This window comes from Crinia signifera, chromosome 4 (genome assembly GCF_055691185.1).
Source record: "Crinia signifera chromosome 4, ASM5569118v1, whole genome shotgun sequence".
NCBI lineage: Eukaryota > Metazoa > Chordata > Amphibia > Anura > Myobatrachidae > Crinia > Crinia signifera.
Genome location: NC_139220.1, coordinates 232,210,442 through 232,233,625, shown reverse-complemented (window position 1 = coordinate 232,233,625; position 23,184 = coordinate 232,210,442). Strand labels below are relative to the sequence as shown.

Sequence of the window (23,184 nt, the reverse complement as noted above, 5' to 3'; positions counted from 1 at the left end):
TAAATAATTTGAATTGGTCCTGGACCACCAACCTGGGGCACCCCTGCAAGTGTCCTCAGGCACCCCAGGGAGCCACGGCACACAGTTTGGGAACCACTGCCTTATAGTATTATTGTGTGTGTGTATATATATATTTTTCACAATAAACAAGAAAACACACGCTTACCTACATATATTACAGTATAAATCCAACTTTTATTCCTATGAATATACTTCCCTTCACCCATCCCTCAATTCTAACCCATGAAGCGCTGCATGGCCTTCATGGCTTAAGCGATATATGCAGAGGAAATAAGGAGCAAAAGTTAGGGTACAGGATAGGACCAGATCAACACAAGTTTAATACAAGAAAGATTTGTGGTTCATACTGAGCTAAACTACTGTATGAGCCTTTTATTTATTTTTTTGCGGGACAGACCCATTGTTTGGTCGTTGTCTCACCCACACATGCCAACACAAATGGGAAGCATGGCTCGTGTCGCGTCATTTACATGAAGTCATGCCGATTATTGACAAAGGCCACACCTACATATTGGTCAATGTTGTAAGGTATGTGTGTGGTTGCAGAATTTCAAATAAGGTCCCACTTGGGGAAATAATTTCTATGCTTTGAAAATGTCATTCCTCTATAGCGAAAACATTAGGAGTTTTTTTAACCTGTGTAAATTCACATTACTGACAGGAAACTAGCTCCAAACTGTGAAAGCCGCTTATAAAGATGCATCCCTCACTCACCGCATGCATACTGCTGTTCATGAACACATAAGCAAAGGACAGCTCTGCTGAAGAGAGCTGTCCTGTGCATTGTGCGGACTTCTTGGTTTGAAACCTCAGAGTCCGTCTGCGCATTCGTCCTCTGATGTATGTGCTGCAGGGGTGTTGGGACAGATCCAATTGGCTTCTTTTTGAGTTATGTCATCTGGAGCTGGCGATACACATTGGGTCCAAGCTCCAGAAATCATCAGTTTTCAGAGCTTGGTGCTCATGAGGTAAGTGGCCAGACCTCTAAAACTGGAATTTTTCGAGGTTTATATGGATATTTTGTGTTTCTGTATCGAGCCCAAAATATAAAAGGTGAATGTCTGGTGCATTCCAACAGTGCCATAATAATAAACTACCTTGTGGTCTAGGCCATGTGTAGCCTCACTGATAGTGATTTCTAGTATCCAATCGATTGGTTGACGATGCCTAGGTCGACAGGCCATAGTTTGACACATAAAAATAGGTCAACCTTGACAAGAGGTTGACACAGGAAAAGGTCGACACAGTTTTTGTGAATTTTTCTTTTTTAACTGACTTGTTCTTCACAATCCAAATGGGCATAGAGAGAGACTATAATAGTGTGTCAATGTCGATTAATGTCGACACAGAGGACCTTTTTGTCAATTTCGACCTAGACCATTTCGACCCTTTTCATATGTCGAATAAACTCAATAGTGGTCGACCTTTTGACTGTCAAACTATGCACTGTAGACCTAATAATTAACACCCGTGATTTCCGCAGGTGGCAGCTTATTTATAATGGGTTTTTCTTTTTACAGAGGAGGAGCGACGAGTAAAGGCCAATGACCGTGACTACAATGAAAAGTTCAATTATGCAGTAAGTATTATTTATGGTCATCACATCTGCCTGATGCACATAGAACATTTACTATTAGCATAATATTAAGTAAATACATTTAGTTTTCTGTACAGATATGTTCAATCATCATATGAAAACATTATTTACTTGAAAGTTAATACATTTGCGGTTCTCATTGAATTAATATAATATTTATTTATTTTATTTGTTTCCAGTTTCTTATATAGCGCAGCAGATTCCGTTACACTTTACAATAGTAGACAGTGATAAAACAAACTGGGTAACAACAGACTTGGAGGTAGGAGGGCCCTGCTGCAAGCTTACAATCTATAGGGATATAGGGGGGAAACACAAGGACAGGCATCAGTAATAGCATAGCAGTCCCACCAAGTTACAAGTCCAGAAGGGAAGCTATATAATACATAAGTGCCTCAGAGGGTTATGCGTGTAGAACTTAAATATGATAGGCTTGCCTGAAGAGGTGAGTTTTCAGGGAACACTTGACAGTTTGGAGGCTAGTAGAGAGTATTATTGTGCGTGGAAGGGCATTCCATAGGGTGGGAGCAGCCCGATGAAAGTCCTCCTCCCGCTCCCCCCCCCCCCCCCCCCGGTACTAGGCAGTGGGTACCCCTGCTCCCCCCTCCCCTGGTAATAGGCAGCGCTTCCCCCGCTCTCCCACCCTTCCCCTGGTACTAGGCAGGTACCCCCGCTCCCCCCGTCCCCTGGGGCTAGGCAGCGCAGGTGCTGCATAGCACAGTGCTATGTGATGCGATTTTGACTATATAGACAAAATCGATAGTGCAAATAGCACAGCATTAGACATCTTAAATGTAGAAATGAATAAGTGAGACCTAGCTGCAGGGTCCAAACTGGGGAATCACGACAGAACAAGCCTGATTTTAGAAGCGACAATCTACGGTCGGTTTCGTCGCCATGTCCCCTTTTCGATGATTGGCAGGCAGGGCATTGAATCCCATTTCCAATTTGCTGTCGGGCAAACCGCTAATGGGCCAGGATCCCGGCTGTCGGGAGGAATCGACAGCCGCGATCCTGGATTGCATACCCCCCTCAGTGTCACCAAAGTTTTATCATGTTGACCTGAGTTAAGTAGGCCAGTAAGTAAGAGTAAGAAAATGAAATTCTGCCTTTGCAATAAACCAAAGGGAGTTGGGAGCAAACATGGTCAGGGACTTTACTTTTGATTTCCATCAGGGTGGAAATTTATAGATATGTGTAAAAGTCAGTATAAAGTATGGAGAATAAGCATTGTAATTGAGTAAAGGAAATCAGAACGTTTTACTTAAAAAAACAGGTCAATTGTGGCATTGATACCCTTAACTAACAACGAGGACAAGTTTAGATTAGTGATCAGGTCAGAAAGGTCCAGCAAATAGAGTTTGTGCAAAGGTGAACAAAACCTCCTGAGTCCATAGAATTTATCCCATGCTTAAGAGTTTTCACTGTAGCTATAGATGGGTGTCCAGAGAGGATTCTGGATTTAGATGGCATCCATAACCAGTCCGTTAGGGAGAATGTAGCTAGCATACCAATCTCCAATGCAACCCACTGTTTAAGGATAGATGTTTCTGATCAGGCACTGATTTAGTTTATCCACCATGCTATCTGGTAGAGTTGAGGATTATAAAAAAATTGTCCCTACTACTGCTTTGGACATCATGAGATATTTTTTTAGCACGTCTGCGGTTTTTACCTTTCCAGATATACAAAAATTCAGTACTGCATTGCATCTTTTAAGCAACAACAGGGTAAGGAGTAATGGAAGAGAACTAAATAAATAAATATAGAATTTAGGGAAAAAGTGATATCTTGACAGCCACCATTCTAAACATCCAGGAACCCTCATAGTTCTGCCATTCCTAAGTGAAAGCAGCCAGTGTTTTAACGATGGGCTATAATTAACATCCTCTATAGCTGTGAAGCAAATGCCTAAATGGTGAAAAGAAAAAGCCTGCCAATTACACTTGCATTGTGACTTCAGAGATAGGGGTATTCAATCCCGGATGATATTTCCGACCGGTTGACATTTCATCTGTTTTCAATAAGAACAGGTTGAATTTTCATTTGACCTATTCTATGTCAGGTCCGTTTTTCTGACTTTCGGAAAAGGTTCCAAGAGAACGCTGATCGGCAAAAACGGCCACCAGGAGACGAAAATGGCTGTGGATTTGACAATCCAGCATCTGTTTTGGACAATGCAGTTTAGACTGGATATCGAAAACCTCTTGTGGTCAGATTTTCTAAGTAGTAAACTAGGTTATACATTCAGCAGTAGGACTTCGGTTTTAGTAGTGTTTAATTTATAATATGAAGCTGCTGAGCAACATTTGATGTACAGCTGTCAGGTGCTAAAAATTAGGACGTCAATAGGCTCACTAAGGAGGGACGAGGTACAAACGTTTTTTTGCATGGGGTCCAATTGCCAAAGCAAACTATAGGGTGCAGCCCAGTCTAGTACCATTACCAATAATAAACAGGGAAGACAAAAAGCCAGAGCACCTGGAAAAGAACAGCATGAAAAGGTACCATCCAGTAAATAAACAACAAAGCCAAATTTGAGGATGACTGCCTTCATGAAACATACAGTGTTCTATGACACCAATAGCTCTCCTAGTGTTGTTTGGGGCCTGATGACCATGAATAAATCCTACTTGATAAAGGTTTATTAGACTTTGTAGTAATGGGCTTAGCCTGTTCACAATTAATTTGGCATATAGTTTGATATCAGAGTTTAGTACGGCAAAATGAAAGTTCTGGTGACACTTTGCCCAGTTTTAAGATTGTGATAATACAGGTTTATAGCATTTCAAGCTGGAATAAGCTGAATAGGTTCCCGCCTCAAACTCCTGCAGTAGGAATGGTGTAAGATTGGACTGAAACACGCAGTAGTACAGAAATTATTAGAAAAACTATCTGGGCCTTTTCACATTAATAGTGGATCAATTTTCACTTTCCGACCACTTTAAGCAATTCTAGGGACTGATCTTTGAGGGTGGGCAAGGATAAATTGGAGAGAGAGGCTGCAATTGAGATTCAAGAGTAAGTTGGGGCATATTAACATTGTCTGCCAAATTATATAGAAAAGCATTGGAGATGTCAAGCGGGTTAGTGAGCTTTGCCCTAGCTATTACAAAGAGCCTTAACCAAAGCTCAGTTCTCTTTCCCTCTTGACTTTCTCGCAAGGACCTGAATGCTCTGCTCCCTTCAATATTGAACTTAACTTTGCGCATAGTATAGGCCTCAAGTTGTTCCCTGATTTTTAGTATGGCCTTCTATAGTGAGGAGTTGTTGAAGTCTCTTTTGACTGTGCCACAAATGAATGCCACAAATGAGCACTAAAAGATATTATGTTCCAAATAACCATAGCTAAAAGGAGATTATTAATACCCCATTTACCTACAAGCCGGGTCGCTCCTGGGATTTTGTACCCGGCTCCAACCCGTGTGCAACCCGGGTTGTGACTCCTTTTACAAAACCCACCCGGCATAATGCCAGGCGGGTGATGTCATCAGTGGCGGATCCTGAGCTGGTGCTGGGAGATTAGAGCATCTCTCAGCACCCACTTTTTCATTGCAGTGAACGGGTCCTGGGTCACATCAACCCGGATTGCCCTCTCTTCCCTTGTTCTCTTTCCCCTTTTTCCTCTTTCTTTTTTCCCCTTTGAGTCTATTACAAAGCGCTTCGCTCATTGTGCTAGACCCGGATTACCTGTTTACACTACACAGCAATCCATGTTGAACCCGTGTTCAACCCTGGTTGCTACCTGGGTTGAAATGCTAGGTCTCACAACTCTGGTCGGAGCATTTACGGCACCTGCAAACCCAGGATTTTGTGTGCTCCTGTGCAATAACCTGGGTTTTTGCACGGGAGCACGCAAAATCCCATTATTTAGGCTGGTGTAAAATGGGATCTCCAGGGCCTAGGCGCATTGATGGAGTGCGTATGGTCCCACATAACTATCAAAAGAACATGGATCAGACCATGTTATGGGAAGGATATCCGTCCTACAAACCTGTTGCAGAGATCATTTATCTCCTACTTTACATGCTTTTTTATTGCCATTAATGGTAGAGACTTATAACATTTATTTTGTAGGCTATTAGAAGCAATACTCCATGAAGGTTTATAGACCCAAAAGAATAAATACATCCACATGACTTACCCAAGCAGTGGCATTGTTTGGGCAAGGACCGTTTTGTGAATGAACAATACATCACCACAGGCATTGAGAACCCTTTTCCTCTGCTGATCAATATAGAAACGTGCATCACAGTTTGAGGATTGTAGAATTACTTTTTGTGTCTAAGTTACTTTTCTCAAATTGTTTTCAGTATCCTGTGACCTAGGTATTTAACCCTTTGAGTGCCAACGTTGGTGGGAGAGATGTGCAAAACATCTGCTATAAAATGCCAGTGTCGAAGTCAAGGAATCTGAATCACTTTACTTATTGTCGGCAAAACATCTGAAGTCAATTATTTGAAGTTATGTTAAACATTGTGCCAAAAAAAAACACTCGCTTTGAGCATTGTTAGCATTGGCATTTTTAGCAGATATTTTGCTCTATCTCTCACAGTCACGTTGGCATTCAAGGGTTAAAAAGCACCTTGATGTTTAGTAAATTGGATTATACTGATATAGTTTCCACATTTTACTTTTGTGGTTTAAGGGACTTTTTTTTTTTTTTTTTGAACAATGAAAAATGCAGCGTGACTTCTTTCTATCATTACATATGACTAACCTTGGTGACTTTAATGAGAGTACGTTTCCTGGTCTAGCCATAGCAATGCTGCAATAAAAACGACTGATTGTATTTGTAACAAATTTACCACTGTTGAGAACCACAAATGGTGATAACCATGTCTCCTGATGCGCAGAGGCTAATGGCTAATCTGCCATCACAACAACATTTTATTTATTTATTTATTAACAGTTTCTTATATAGCGCATACATATTCCGCAGCGCTTTACAGAGTATAGTTGAACCTTTTACATCAGTCCCTGCCCCAGCGGAGCTTACACTCTATATTCCCTACCACATATGTACACACACACACACACAGACATTCAAGGTTAATTTTGTTGGAAGCCAATTAACCTACCAGTATATTTTTGGATTGTGGGAGGAAATCGTAGTGCCTAGAGGAAACCCACACAAGTACGGGGAGAATATACAAACGCCACACAGTTAGGACCATGGTGGAGATCGAACCCATGACCTATGGCTATGCTATACAGAGATATGGAATGTTACCCTGTGGGGACAGTATGAAATTTAATAGATTGGGCCCTCAGTGTTGTTGAATATGACAACGGGTCCTACAGGCCAACCACAAATGTGTAACTACCATATAAATCATCTCCGGATGTGTGCCAGGATATATTGCTATTTATGCTCATGGTGGTTTTATTTAATCATTATTATTCACCTTTATTTAGCACCAACACCATGTGCAGAGAATGTTTAATCCTTCCTACCCCATTTGTCCGTTTACAATCTTAATTCTTTAGAACTGCAATTGACGCCACATTCAAATAGTGCACCAATATGTTCCACTGCAATAGCTTCGTGTCCTTCTGCAAACAGATACGGTTATGGTGCAATACTGGTGCAGTATTAATCTGCAACCTCCCCTGTGCTGACTAAGCTTTCCCAGCAACACAGAGGTTAGGATGTGGGTTTCCCCTCTTTATTCCTCTTACCTAATCATTTTCACTCCATCAGATAGTGACAGTAATTGGAGGCAGCATAAATCCCTGGCTGCTCAACATCCCCTAAGGGTAGATATTTGATACCTGGCAACCTCCTCTTTGTGTATGTGCAGCACACAGAATGCCTTGATAAAGTCTGCATGGAAACCTGACTGTGACAATACAATGCCAGGGTACATCATGTAGATTTTATCAGCTATCCTTACCATAAGAGTGGATAAGAAGAACTTGAATGTATTCTTATAAAGGCAACAGAGGCATTAATAATTAATGCTCAGATCAGGTTCCATTTAATTTCCGTGTTTTTATGCTGATGGTAGGCATTACTGTCTGTGACAGCGGTTCTTGTCTTAGCAAAGGTAACTAGAATTGGAAAGTCAGTATAACATAGGCTTTATGTAAGGTGGTTGTTTACCTCAGTCCTTAGAGAAGCCCATGAATTATTATTACAGTGTATACCTTTTAGGTAGAGTTGGGCTTTAGTGCATATTGGGCACAACTAATGATTTATGCTGTTTATGCACATATACGGTCATGCATCCTTTTATATGGATGGATGCATTTTTTTGCTTAGCGAAATGAAATGGATAGTGGAGGGGACGTGCAAGTTTTTGATGTTTCAGAAGCACGGATGGTGTAATGATTAGCATTACTGCCTCACAGCGCTGAGTTCATGAGTTCAATTCCCACCATGGCCCTAACTGTTCGGGGTTTGCATATTCTCCCTGTACTTGCTTGGTTTCCTCCGGGTACTCTGGTTTCCTCCCACAATCCAGAAATATACTCGTATGTAAGTAATTCTTAAGGCGCTGCGGAATATGTGTGCACTAAATAAATGTTAATAAATAAAAAAAAGTGTCGAAATGCAGCCCCTAAAGGCCAAAAAGACACATAAGAAGATAAGATATGATATGAAGACACATGAAGATGGAGATTGTCTTGCAGATTGCATCTACATTCCTTTCCCTAATACTATTATTTGTGTGGCCACTGCAAGCTAATTTCATTATTTATTAGATATTTACAATATATTCAAATATTTATGATTAACTGTCCACACACAGAATAATCTATATTGTGTAAATGATTCTTCATGAAAGTATTCTATAGTGAAGGAGTGGTGTACTGTCATTTTAGCATTTACGGCTAACACAGTCATGTTTAATACAGATGCATGACCTCACCTTAATCCGGAGCACATACTACTTACCTTCCCTGGCTAGTGCATGTGCTGCCCTAGCAGAAGGCGCGTTTTGGGGCCACATTCTATGCTTGCGTATTAGGCACAATGCGTCAAAATCTATCATTCATATACTGGAAATAAATGTACACGCTTTTTTTGGGGTATGAACGCTACATTAGGAGATTGCAGTATTTGGGTGGACCATAATGAAACTTACCTTGCTTAGATACGTAAAATGCAATAAATATTCTTCAGAAGAAGAGGAAGCTCTTTGGAGCTGTGCATACCTCTCTTTTGTTGGAGGCTCAAAGTCTGTGTCAATGTACAGTATAGCAGCTGCACTATAGGAGGCCATGTCCCCCAGTAACAATATCACATGTGCCCCATACATATGTTTTTTTTTTTTTTTTTTTATAATTCTTTTTATTGTACATTTTCAAATTAACACAAACAGTTGCAGTATTCACAAAAATATTGTAGTGCATTATACATCCATCCAGATCATTATGTTCATGGTATTACAGCGTATATGGTGGATTACATTATCTCCATGTAAAATAAAATACATCTACTTCTCTCTTTCTATCAACTTAACCAATACGGCAGTTATGATATTTATAAGACCTCTGTTGCTAACATCAATAACCTTAATGGTTCTGATGGTGATATGTCTCAGTACCAGTACTATGACACAATTACTCTGAATAATTATCTATACAATACTAAGAATATTAATAATAATAACACACATACACGTACATACATAGACAGAAGGGGGAAGGGAAACTGGGTAGGGAGGGAGGGGATGGGGGGGGGGGAAGGGAGGGATTTACAGTTTTCCAAATGTTTATCTATTCCAATATTCATATATTTCCGATGTCCATTCATTTTATATTACGAATTACTAAGTTCAAGAACCATTTAGATAGCGTAAAGAGTAAAGCTATAGAGAAGAGTTTTTCCTGGATCTGTCCAGATGAGGCCTCTGTCCCACAAAATCCTACACCAATAATTTTTTTTTTTTTTTTTTTGGTGTTCCTGTTATCATCCGTTGATTTTTTTTTTTCTTTTTTTAAAGGTTTTCTATATCAAACATAATATACGTTTTTGTTGTTTCATCTACTGAATTAATAAAAGGCAACCATTTGGAACAAAACTTCTGTAGTCCAGACTGTTGTTCTAATCGCGCATATTTCTTTTCAAAAAACAATATTTGTAACAGTTTTTGCTTCACACTGTCTAAGGTAGGTGCTGTTTTCTTGGTCCAGTTTAACAGAATGCATTTTCGTGCTACTGTAACCGTAGCTATTACAATATAAAAGTTTTCTGTCCCTTTTGAGTCAGCAAACCATTTATCAAAAGATATTCCCATGCACGCTAACGGGTCCATAGACCATTGTACTGAAAGCATTGAGTTAATAAAGGATGTAACCTTGCACCAAAACCTCCGTAGCTTATAGCAGTCCCACATACAGTGGGCATAGTCTGCCTTAGTGACACCACATTTGATACAGAATCCCCTTTCGTCGGGCACCATATGTCTACGTCTGTAGGGAGTGATGTAGGCTCTGTGTATTGTGCGGATGTGTACTTCCTGCAGATAAACTGATCTAAGCGATTTTAACACTTTAGGCTGTGATTGAACTAGTTGCTGGGTGTTCAAAACCTGTGGTATATCGGCTTTCCATCTCTCGGCCAACAGCCCCCATTGATCATTATTAGTAAACAGCTTGGTTACCAATAAATTATATAATAGATTTAACTTATACACTTTAGTGGTTATATATACCAGCAATGATTCAATCTTTGTAATTTGTGAGCGGAATGTAACCATTGGCAGTTTCATTTTAGAGGTCATAATGCTGGCCGCGAAATGTCCCGCCTGATAATACATGAATAGAAGCGTCTTAGGGAGGTCATACCTCTGGATCAGATCCTGGAAGGAAATTAAGTTGCCCCCAGGGTCAAATACCTTGTTGGCTAAATCTAAGCCCTTATCTCTCCAGGTGTTGTATCTTTGATCCATAATGCTGGGGGGGAAGGCAGGATTACCCCACAATGGTGTATAGTGAGTGACGTGTGGATTTTCATTCAATGTTTTGTTAATCTGCATCCAGGCCATATATGTATCCCTAAATAGAATGTGCTCTCTGACCTCCGGTGGTACCTCTCTACGCTTCAACTGTAACAACGCTCCCGGGGAGTAGGGATAAAAAGCATCTCTCTCCAGAGCCATATCTGTATATGTGGAGTTGTTCAAAAGCCAATCTCCTATGTATCTAAAATGAATTGCTAAAACATAGTTCTGTATATCTGGATAACCCAGTCCTCCCTCTGCGGTAGGGGTTTTAAGTTTAGCTTTAGCTATTCTAGGGCGTTTGCCCATCCAAATAAATTTAGAGAATAGTGTTTCTAATCTTATAATGTCTGATTTTTTAGGAACGATAGGCAACATTTGAGCACAATAGAGGATTTTTGGTAAAATAATTGACCTTATCACTGCTAATCTACCCATCAGAGATATTGGTAGATCCCTCCAACCCTCCAATTTGGTTGCTATCTGAGAGATTATGGGTCCGAAATTAGCAGAGTTCAATTTGGCAAGATCACTACCTATCTGCACTCCCAAATATTTAAACTGTGTTTGGCAAGTAGGAAACGGTGAATTAAGCGACTGTAATACTTGGGGAGTAACAGAACCTAGTGGGAGAATTTCAGATTTTGCTATATTGACCTTGTACCCCGCTCTCTCACCAAAGGACTCAATGAGGTGAAGAATAGCTGGAAGGGTGTGTGTGGGGTTGGAGATAAATATAAGAGTATCATCTGCAAACATTGCAATTTTTACCTCTTCCTGATGGATTTTAATCCCCTGAATCAGAGGTGAGGTTCTAATAGCTATAGCAAATGGTTCCACTGCCACCGCAAATAAGAGCGGAGACAGTGGGCAGCCCTGACGGGTACCTCTTTTCAATTGGAACGAATTCGATAGGAGGCCATTGCACGCAATGACCGATTTAGGGGACGAATAAAGCGTGCGGATTATGTCTACAAATTTAGATGGGAAGCCAAAATTTTTCATGCTTTGGAACAGGTGAGGCCAAAGCACCATATCGAACGCTTTCTCGGCGTCCAGCGTGAGGACCAAATTGTCAACTCTGCCGGACGCCGAGGAAGCGCCCGAACTCTGTATTGCTGCCAATAATTTTCTAACATTTGTGACTGAGTGCCTACCGGTGATGAATCCGGTCTGATCTCTATGTATAATGATTGGGAGAATCCCTTTCATTCTCTCAGCCAGAATTTTTGTGAACAGTTTATACTCTGTGTTCAGGAGGGATATCGTCCTGTAAGATCCAGACAAATTCAGATTACGGCCTTTTTTGGGTAAGACCTTGATGACAGCATCAGAAAAATATGGTGGTAAGATACCATTTTTTATTATAGAATTGAAGCCTGCCATCAGTGGCTTCGCTATTTGGGGTGCCATTAGCTTAAAGAATTCGTTAGAGTACCCGTCAGGGCCTGGCGCTTTTGTAGGCTTTAATTTGCCTATCGCCCACAAAACTTCTTCTTCTGTAATATATTCAACCAACCCGTTTTTCAAATTTTCCTGTATTTGGGGGAATGGCAATGAGTCCCAGTAGTCGGCCCTTGGTGAGGGAGGAGGTGAAGCCATTAATGGCGATTCGCCAAAATGGGTTCATCTCTACTTATTGGTTGGGATGGGACAGAGTATAGAGATTCATAATAATCTTTTAACAGATCAGCTATTTGTCGGTCTCAGGTAGTTAAGGTACCGTCTCCCTGCAACAAAGGCTGAACTGATGTTTTAGGTCTAGAGCCCTGTAGAAGATTAGTTAACATCTTCCCAATTTTATTTCCAAACTTGTAAAACTTTGAGCTTACATTGAAAAAATATTTATCACCTATACTCTCCAGATAATCTTTACTCTGGGTCTGGGCCATTAAAAATTTAGTTTTAGTTTGCGGGTTGGGAGATTGTTTAAATTCTTGAAAAGCATCTGATAAATCCTGCTGCAATTCTACATATTTTTTGTTTAATTTTTTCTTTTGATTAGACACGTAGGATATAATTTCTCCTCTTAAAACCACCTTAGCAGTCTGCCAAAAAGTCATAGGGTCAGTTGTCTGGTATTCCTCATTATCAGACTGAAATTGATCCCAAATCCCCTTGATATGAGCCTGAAGTTCCTTCGAGTGTGCCAGATGGGAAGGAAATCTCCACAAGGGGTTTGCCTTGGTGGATGCATTAAGCTCCACCACCAGTGACACTATGCCATGATCCGATAAAATGGGATAAAATGGGAGGTGCAATCTCTGAGGAGGTCACTTTAGTAAATAATGGTTCAGCTATTAATATATAATCAATGCGTGACCATGAATTGTGAGTGAGAGATAAGCAGGTATAGTTGCGTTCTATCGGGTTATGGATCCTCCACGCATCCACCAAGTTAAGAGATTTACACAAGTAATGGCCCCCATACACTATGCGATTTTGGGACGATTTCATCCGATTTCGGCACTTTGTGCCGATAATCGGATGAAATCGGCCCAAAATCGCAGGTATGTGACATTTGATCCGATCCGATGCGCGGTCCCGTGCGCATCGGACCGGATCAGGGAGGTCGGACGGTCTGTACATACGATCACGTCCGACTAGGGAGGCCAATCCCGGGATCGGGATCGGCGGGATCCCGGGATTTTGGCCTAAAATCGCCGGGATTTGAATCCCGGGATTGAAGATTTCAATCCCGGGATTCCGGGATTAGCAACCCCATTAGTTTTCGCTTAAAGCCGGGCAGCGCTGAGCACCAGAGTATGGCTCAGACGCTGCCCGGCTGACTGTTCATTACCCCCGGTGCTGCTGTTGGGAGTTGTGAGGGACAGTGTGCTGTGCCGACGGCGCCCAGGCTGCGCAGCGTGACCCCTGACATCACATCACGTCACGCTGCGCAGCCCGGCCGCTGCTCTGCCTGTCGTGCTGACCCGGACAGACGCCCGCTGTTATGCCCCCTGCCTTCCGCCCACCCGCCGGAGATAGATTCTGCCTGTGCGCTGTCACCGCCACTGCCGCTGTAAGTGACAAGGCAGAGACTATGGGCACGGGGATGATGTGCGGGGTGCAGCACTTTATATTGACATCTGGGATTGCCCTTTTTTTTTTATTAGGGAGGCCGATCCCGGGATCCCGGGAATCCCGGGATTGAGCATTTTTCAATCCCGAATCCCGGGATTGAAAAAATGCCCCGGGATTGGCATCCCTACGTCCGACCTCCCTGTATGCATATGCCTGCCACCTGACAGGCATATGCATACAGACACCGGGGGAGTAGTGGGGGCGGCCAGGGGCAGCGGCGGTGGGGACGGGCGGCGTGTGCGGTGAGCGCAGTGTACTTACACATAGCAGCAGCGGCGGGGACGGGACGCGCAGTGGCGGCTATTATATTTTTAAAATACTTGTCAAATGACCGGCCGCTCTCTGATTGGCCGGAGAGCTCTCAGCCAATCAGAGAGCGGCCGGTCATTTGACAAGTATTTTAAAAATATAATAGCCGCCACTGCGCGTCCCGTCCCCGCCGCTGCTGCTATGTGTAAGTACACTGCGCTCACCGCAAACGCCGCCCGCTGCCGCAGACCGCCCCCCCACCGCCGCCGCCGCTGCCCGCCCCCACTACCGCCGCTGGCCGCCCCCACCACCGCTGCCTGTCCCCACTACTGCCGCTGCCCGCCCCCACTACTGCTCACCGCCCTGCAGCTCCCCGGGTTTTTTTTTACATGGGATAAATCGCATGCGATTTATCCCATGTACAAATGGCACATCAAGTGCCAAATTGTATGTGAGCCTCCCGGGGAGCTGCCGGGCGGCTCGCAGGTAAATTGGGTCTGACTTGTCCCTAGGACAAGTCGGCCTAATGTATGGGGGCCTTAAGGAACCCCTATCCGTGGGAGATGTGTCATCTTAGCATGTTGTGATGAGCGGTCTAATCCAATTGAGGAGATTAAATTCATATCCCCACATAATATCAGCGTAGTGGGATCAAAGGTGTATAATTGGGCCAATAATTTTGTGAAGAAAGCCTTCTTATAACCAGTAGGAGCATAAACGTTGCAAATAGTGACAATGACATTAGTTATCACAGCCTTTACTATTAGGATCCGACCACCAGGATCAGAGAGCACAGATTCTACCCGGATATCCAAAGACTTCCTAGCTAGGGTGACAACCCCACACGACTTGGAATTCAGTGAGGAGGATCCCAATACCTTCCAGCCCAGCATCTGGAGTTTTTTAACCTCTAGGGGCAACATGTGTGTCTCCTGGAGACATATCAAATCTATTTTTTGTTTATTTAAATAAGATAACAGCTTTCTTCTTTTAGCAGGGGTATGTATTCCCCTTATGTTCAGAGAAGCAATTTTAAGTGCCATCATAAATTCTAATTGTATCAATTAACACATCGGATATCGGTTCATCGTTAAGATAGTGGAAAAGGAAAAGGGAAACACATAGGGAAACACATCGGGGGTACATCAGACAAATTAAGACAAGCATAAACATTAAATGAGCAGTAAACAGAAATTGGTTATTGGACTTCCAGCAACTATATGACCTGTGGACTTCTATCCGTCCTACATCCATATTTCTATTATCTAACGGTATATCTAACTACTCCGGCTGGCTCTATCCAGCCACCCCAGCCTAGTATATACTTATAAATGTAATAAAATTTTAACTTAATCAAACCCGGCTTCAATACTTGCGCCTTATGATTTTTAGCCCATACTATGCAGGGTCTTTTCCGCATAGATGAACTTGACTGAACAATTCAACCAAAATAAAATATAGGGAAAAAGGGGTTAAAAGGGGAAAAAAATAAAAAGAAGATGAACAAGAGAAAAGCGGGAGCACTGTTCTTACTGAGCAAGCATCCTGAAATTGGGAACCTCTCCTCAGCAGAAATAAGTCCTCATCCTGGGACTTCACACAGCTCCGGGATCTTTAAATCTAAAGTCACCGAGAAAATTTTAAGTAGATGTACATGTCTTCTTCATCCGTCTGAGGTGACAGTAGTGTCCGAAATATCTTCAGGGTTAAATCCATCCACTTCATGTTTCAAGAATTCCTCTGCCTCTTTTGCTGTTTTAAAATCTTTGAAGCTGTTCCCCGAAAAAATGCGTAAACAAGCAGGATACATCATGTAGAACTTTCGGTTTGCTTTGGCTAATATAGAGCATGCATTAGAAAAGGAGCGTCTTTCTTTAGATAGGGCTACCGAAAAATCCTGGAAAAACCTCAGGGAATGACCTTCCCACTGCACTGGGTTGTGCTTTCTGGAAGCGGACCATATAATCTGGCGGTGTAAAAAATTCAGCACCCTAAAAATTACCACCCTTGGTCGGTCTTTTCTCTGTGGGTCTACATGTCCCATCCTATGCACACGTTCTATCACAATGTCCGTGCATTGAGTGCTTATATTAAGCAGCTAAGGAATTGTGTTCCGTACAAAGTGATCAAGCTGTGTCCCATTTACAGATTCAGGGATCCCAGAGATTCTTAAATTATTACGCCTGGCCCTGTTGTCTGCGTTCTCCAGGCCTTCCCTTAGGGATTTCTGTTCCCTTTCCAATTTGTGCACCGTCTGTCTCATTACAAGCAGTTCTCCCATATTGCTTTCAATTTGGGCTTCTGCAATATCTAGCCTCGTTGTAAGTTTCCCCATTTGGGAAGTGATTTCCCCAACAGCGTTTTGTAGCAGAGGTTGGATCGCTGCCTGAATTAAAGCAGTTAAGTCTTTTTGGGATGCTGTGGACATACCTTGAATCATATTTATGTCCATAGTTTTGCTCCCGTCCTCTGAGATGGCTTTCTTAGCTGCCGGCGTGCCCCGGGCGTTGTCTGGGTTGGACGCCATGCTGTGTTCCCCTTTCCACTTCTCCTGGCGCTGCTGTAATGGCGCGGGATTACTGTTACCTCCGATCGGCGGACCTAAAGCCGTGTCCATGTTGAGGTGAGCACGGCGAGGTGACCGCGAGCGGTGTTTACGAGTGGATGTCAGGTTTAAATCAGTTTGGCTGCGGGCGGCTGTCGGAGCGGTGGAGAGTAGCTGCTCACCTCTCCATGCCGGAACCGGAAGTGCCCCATACATATGTTTTAATACATATATTCCCTATACTTCTCTTGAATCCCCCACCCCACATATCAACACATTTTTCCCTCCTTTTCTTTGCGCAACTTTGCAGCAAGCTCGGGTCGCATCCCGATTTACGACCCCCTTTTAGACAGACTTCTCGTCCCGGCGTGTTACGTCACTGGAGTCGGCATCTGAGGCGGCACTGGAAGATAAGAACATGGATACCTTTTGTTTCCCACCAGTTCCTGTACTAACATCACTTAGCTAAGTACAGAGAGCTATGGAACCCCTCTTATATCAGTGGATCAGGTGTGGATCATTAGGTTGACAGTCAATATGTCGACCACTATTGCTCAACAGTGAAAAGGTTGACATGCACTAGGTCAACATGGAAATGTTGGACACATGGAAAGGTTAACATGAGTTTTTCATTTTTTTTTTTTTTGGTGTCTCTGTTGACATTGACCCCCAGATAGTGTAACGCCATGCTCCGGTCATTGTGCCGCTTAACTTGGCACACTTTACCATTCCCATTCCCAATACCATTCCAAATTGTATTTGAATGAAAACAATTGTGAAAGTGTTGACCATTGCCACACCAACAAATTGACTGTGTAAACCTTTTTTCAACGTCAACGCATGACCTTGTGACCACATTGACCTTTTGTCTGTCGATCGAACAACTGGAACCAAAATAAATCAGGAACGATTTCACACAAGAAGCTTGCATGAAAAAATTGTATATTTTCCCATACGCATTTTCCAATAGAATCTCCTCTACATGGAGGATTTTTAACTATGATTTGTCATCAACTGTGTTGACCTATACTATGTGTGAGACAGATATCTTAGAGCAGTGGTTCGCAACCTCGGTCCTCAAGGACCCCCAACAGTTCAAGTCTTCCAGGTCTCCACACAGAGGGGGAAATTTACTAAAGGAAATTTGTAAAAAATAGGTGTATTTGTATCCAGAAATACACTTATTTTTGACATTTACTATCCCGAAAATACTGCAATTTGTATTCTTATTGATAGCACATCAATACGAATACGAATTGCCGTATTTTCGGGATAGTAAATGTCAAAAATAAGTGTATTTCTGGATACAAATACACCTATGTCTTTACAAATTTCCTTTAGTAAATTTCCCCCAGAATCTCAAGTGCTTAAAAAGTATCAGTGAATAATGAGTACACCTGTGCACCTGCAGCATGACCTGGAAAATATGAACTGTGGGGGTACTTGAGAACTGAAGTTGAACCACTGCCTTAGAGAATACTTTTTTCAATTACATCCAACTCTGTATAGCTCACAGCTGCATCAACACACCCTCACTGGTTATACCTCTTTAGACATAAATAAAGATGCAATCAAATGCATAGGACATGCATATAACCATATCTCCCAACATGACCCATTCCAGGAGGTACTCAATGCTCTGTTTCTGGGCTTCCCTCTTAATTTAAAGAAGTGTTTAAAACAGGTAAATTGATAACAAAGGTTCTTCAACACAGGTGATCTAATATATAAAAGCGAAAATGTGTCCTTCTGTCCTTCCTTCTTGCTATACAAATCCACAGTTTACAAGCGACGATTGTAAACTGTGACAATTTGCTTATGAGCGTATTAAAACACGACCTAGGCAAGAAAAAAATCCTATTGAAATGAATTACTGTTTATTTTTTATTAATTAAAAATCACAATTAAAAATATATTTTTTTTTAAATGGACTTGTGTGTGTGTGTGTTCCATCACAACTGTGGAATGCCTGGAGCAATTTACATCAAGCTTGGTACACACATGACTTACAATCTGCAGAAAAATCTGTGGGGTGCCCAAAAAGGCGTCTGGCCATTACACAAAGTTTGTCAGGGAAGCAAGATATCCAGCATAACTCTGGTATCCCTGGAGCAATTAACACCAAACTTGGTACACATATGAGTTAAAATCTGGGGGGGGGGGGGGGGATATTGTGGGAGTAAGACACCCCTAGAACCCCCATGGGGGTCTGGGGGCCCAAAAAGGCATCTGGTCACTACATAAGTGGGTCAGGAAATCAAGGTATGGCAAAATTTCTGAAAATAGAGGGGGTAGAGGACATTGGTTCAGATTATGTTCATGACCACTTATACCTTCAATCATGACCCCAGCCATGGGTTCATAAAGGGGTCCAGCTACTAAACAAAGTGGGTCAGGAAAGAAACATTTGGCAAAGTTTTGTAACCTAGAGGGGGTCTAAATTATTGATTGGGTGCAGATTAGGTCACAGCCGCTAACACCCGCAATCCAGACACCGCTGGGGTCCCGTGGACCCAAACAGGGCTCCGGCCACTATACATAGTTGGTCAGGGAAGTAACATATAGCAGAATGGGGGTAGAGGACATGGGGTTTACAAAAAAAAAAATGTGCACAGACAGGTGTATGCCATCACACCATGGGCATGGTGAGCGGTTAAACTTAAAACAAAAGATAAGAAGATAAGATAAGAATACTTTATTGTTATTAACAATACACCAGAACGAATGCACTGTCAACAAAACTTCACACAAGAACCTGCACAGAAGAAAAACACTAAAAGAGCAATTCCCATGTCATTATACAGCATTTAGCATGCGAACAGCAGTAGGAAAAAAGCTATTTAACATGCGCTTTGTACGTGCCGGGAACTACGGAAAGAAGGATAAAGTGCAAGTAATGCTAATTGTACAACCAAACCCGAGAAACGGCGGGTACCTCAGCTATAGCAATCATAAATGAAGTTGAAAGTCTAGGAAAAGAACATTCTGACATTCCTGGAAAGGGTCATGTCCGTTCTGTACTTTTAAAGTACACATTGGATCGGATCGCGTCCCTAGTGCATGCAGTGTGCATGCACGCACTGCGATCCGATCCGATGTGTACCTAGTACAAAAAGTATGTGCAGCACATACTTTTTGTACCGTACTATGTGATGCGCGGGAGCGCGCATCGCATAGTACAGAATGGAGCCCTACACAACGGACCGTGTATGGGCTCCTTAACCTTAATTACCGATTTAGCTGAAGCCTAAAGATCAATGCAGCACATTCATTTTAAAGCATTCATTAATTTCACATCAAAATCCTAAAAAGATGTTTTTACACTACCACTTTTTTTAATCTGACCTCAAGCCTTCCGCTGTCAGAAGAGACATAATGTAAGTTTTTGTTCCCGGTCATTTTTTAATAATTTGCAGAATCTGCAAAATTACTTTTCTTTGTCTACTGTAAGATTATAAAGTCCCTATGCAAATTTGTCATCCTTCAGTTGTCTCAGTTTGTATGATATTAGTTCTGCTGCTTAAATTAATGGCAGCAATTCTATTAACAGAAGTAAACACTGCTCTATTTTCTGCTAGCTAGAACATCAGGACTATAATAGCTCTATCCGCTATCATGCGTATAAGCCTTTCTTTTCTCTAAAATACTCAACTTGATTTTTCAACTGCTTCTGTCTGCCTTTCCCAGACTGACAGTCACAGATGACAGCTTCAATGTCATCCGCTCAAGATCAAGCCAAGGCTCTATAGAATAATCTATAACCTGGGGATGTCTAAATACTTACTGAGAAGCTATTATTGCTGTTGGGTTTCAGCTCATGTCACAATTAGAATTCCTAGAATGTGCTATTAATTGTTAATGATTGTTATAATTTATAGCTTTTAGTGTAGAATGTATACATAACTTTTGCCAAGCCAGTATTCCCATGCCAAGCTTTGTGAATTTACATATAATTTTATATTTTAAATGAATCTCTAAGTTCACTTAACTGCTGAACGGCTGCTTTGCCTGTACCTACAGTAGATGTAATTCGATGCCCTCCAATCCCCAGTACATTTCTGATTTACAATTTGACTTGCTTAGTGGAAAAACCTCATTGTGTGTAAACTGCCCAAGCAAAACCTGCATTTTGTGCAACTTCTGGATGTGGATGACCAGTTTTCCGAGAGTACATTTTTTGCTTTGCCAAGATTTGTCAAGGTTTGCCAAGGTTTGTCCTGGGAACGGTATCCATACTTTAGGACGACAGTAATAAACAGTCAATGTGTTGACCACTATGAGTCAACATCAGGGAAGGCTCCAGACGGGGGCTGCAGCAGAGATTAAAATTCAAATAGGGGAGGCACAGCAACTGCCACTAACTGCCATTCCAAACTGACTCACTGGCAGTTGGTGCTGCTCCCTTATTTGGATTTTGAAATGTGCTACAGCCCCTCCTCTGGAGTCGCAAAGTGTGAACATGTATTAAGTTAACATGGTCAAAAGGCCGACATGACAATGGTCAACACAGAATCTGGTTGACATAAGTATTTCACAATTTGGGGTGTATTCAATGCTTTTTGCTCGCTGTCACAGCTCGCAGGGTCAGTATTCAACTGACCCCCTGCACATGCCATTTCCCCCTTGCTAGGTTTTTGGAGTGAGGGAGAAACGGTGTATGCGGCCGCTAAAACAGCGATGCTCACGGCTAAATGCAGCGGGCTCCTTGCATTAACCGCTAGCCTCGCAGTTTGGGGGAATCCTCACTGTCCTCTGACAGTGAGAATTTCCACTATGCCTTGAATATTGTGAGCAGCCAGCGTGGGGGTTAAACGGCGAGTATAGCCTGTTCACGGCGATCCCCGCTATTTAACCCCCTTCCTGGCCGCATTGATTATGGCCCTTTATGTTGTCAATTTTTTAAAACTTTTTTTATATAATTGGAATGGTAATATTTGTGTCGAGCACAGCAGTAGTGGAGTGAGACACCTTGCCTAAAGCGTGACAAACGAATCAATACACTAACTGTGGGTGGAAGTTCAGCTCAGTAATGCAGCATGAGGCATGACGCCTCCTACTGCATTGCCATATTAGTGCGATCGATGCTGCTTCATTGTAAGCAGCAGCTATAGCAACTCCAACCACATCTGAATCAGGCCCTATGTTTTGTAACAGTGCCATTGCTCCCTTAGAATGTATAAATGCTCAGGTAATCAAAACAGTATTGTATCCTGTGAACAGAGGAACAGAGAACCCTCCTGGCCTGGGGCTTGAAAGGTTGTTCACAGACTCCTACATCTCCTGGTGGCAGCAAGGTTCCTCCCAGACCATGTATAAGAGAATGAAGTAATGGTGACAACCTGGAGTCAGGGGCTATTTTCTCGCTTGCCTATTTCTTGTCAGTAGCCACTGCAAACTGGCTCAGAGATGACCTCACATCTAGTACCGAGCGTAGTACTTACTATTTTTGGTCTATTTTTAGTGAAACCTCTCTTGTAGCGAATGTCTGTTATTTAACTGCACGTTTACATATAGAAATGATGTAAATCATAGCTGCCAAGTTACAATGAGAGCTTGTTCAGTGGAGCTGCTATGTAATACATGTGAGAGTAGCATCCGTCAGACATGGAAAATAATAATTGTAGCGGTTTTGCTTCTGCTGGCTACTAATAAGTGCAGGACTGGTGATGGAATGCTTGGCATTCCTATAGAGGCTGTAAACCGTTTAGGCGTTTCCTAATCCAGTCGGCAGCTCTCTGTGTTATCCCTGCCTCATGAATAATCACCATTAATTGATTATTTAATAAAGAAAAAAGTGCATTTAATAAAACATAAATAATTCACATTTGCATTAGGGTGCGGTATATTTAGGTTGACATACACAAGGTTGACAGTGACAAAATGTCAACACAAGGAAAATGTTGGGATGGAAAAGGTTGACCTATGAAAAGGTCGACATGGGTTTTTCACATTTTGTTGTTCTCAATACCGACACATGGACCATAAATTAGTGTACATCATCCCCTCACATGGCTTGCCATGCTTCAGGCCAGCTTCCTCGTTCCGCTACCTCTGCGCTCGGCACACTTTACCGTTTCCAATCGGAGTTCATGTAAATGGTAAAGTGTGAAAAAGCTCAAACAAATAAAAAGAAAATGCTCAAAAATTCATGTAGACGGTAGCCATTTTGCTTGTGTAGAACTTTTGACGATGTCGACCATATGGTGGTCGAACTATTGACTGTTGATCTAGACATTGTCAACCTACCTTCAGAATTTTGTATTTTTTTATTTTTATTTTTTAAATAGGCCCCTCCTTGGGGAGTATTACAATGCTAATTATTGTTCTGATTTAAAATTATTGTGGAATTATCATTGTAAAAAGAAGTGTGGATTTGGAGTTAACAATAATCAATAATAATTGGATGGTTTTCTTCCTATTTTAATAACATGGAGTATGAGGCCATGTGTACGACTAAATGGTCCTGAGTGATATTAAAGGATTATGAGTTTGTCAGTGGTTGATAAAGTATACCCCTGACTTCTACACCTCTTATGCACTATCATTAAGCTGTATTAATACTAACTGCTTGCAACACATTGGTTTAAATAATTATGTTTAATTAATATATTATGTCAGTGTGACGAGGTTTTCTTTCCAGACTAACAGGGATGGCCAAAATATCATTCACGTTCTAGTAGTAGGCTTGTCCATTGCTGATGGTTTGAGTTACTATCCACAGTAGGTGCAGCTCTTAT

At 42.0% G+C, this 23,184-nt stretch overlaps 1 protein-coding gene across 3 annotated transcripts in view; it reads left to right on the top strand.

The window, feature by feature from the left end:
• Window positions 1-23,184, top strand: part of ATP8B4 (ATPase phospholipid transporting 8B4 (putative)) — a 229,095-nt gene that overhangs the window by 42,975 nt on the left and 162,936 nt on the right. For all 3 annotated transcript variants that reach the window (XM_083183964.1, XM_083183963.1, XM_083183965.1), the window contains one exon: window positions 1,542-1,600. In XM_083183964.1, coding sequence (XP_083040090.1) covers window positions 1,542-1,600 — 59 coding nt within the window. The remainder of the gene's footprint in view (window positions 1-1,541; window positions 1,601-23,184) is intronic.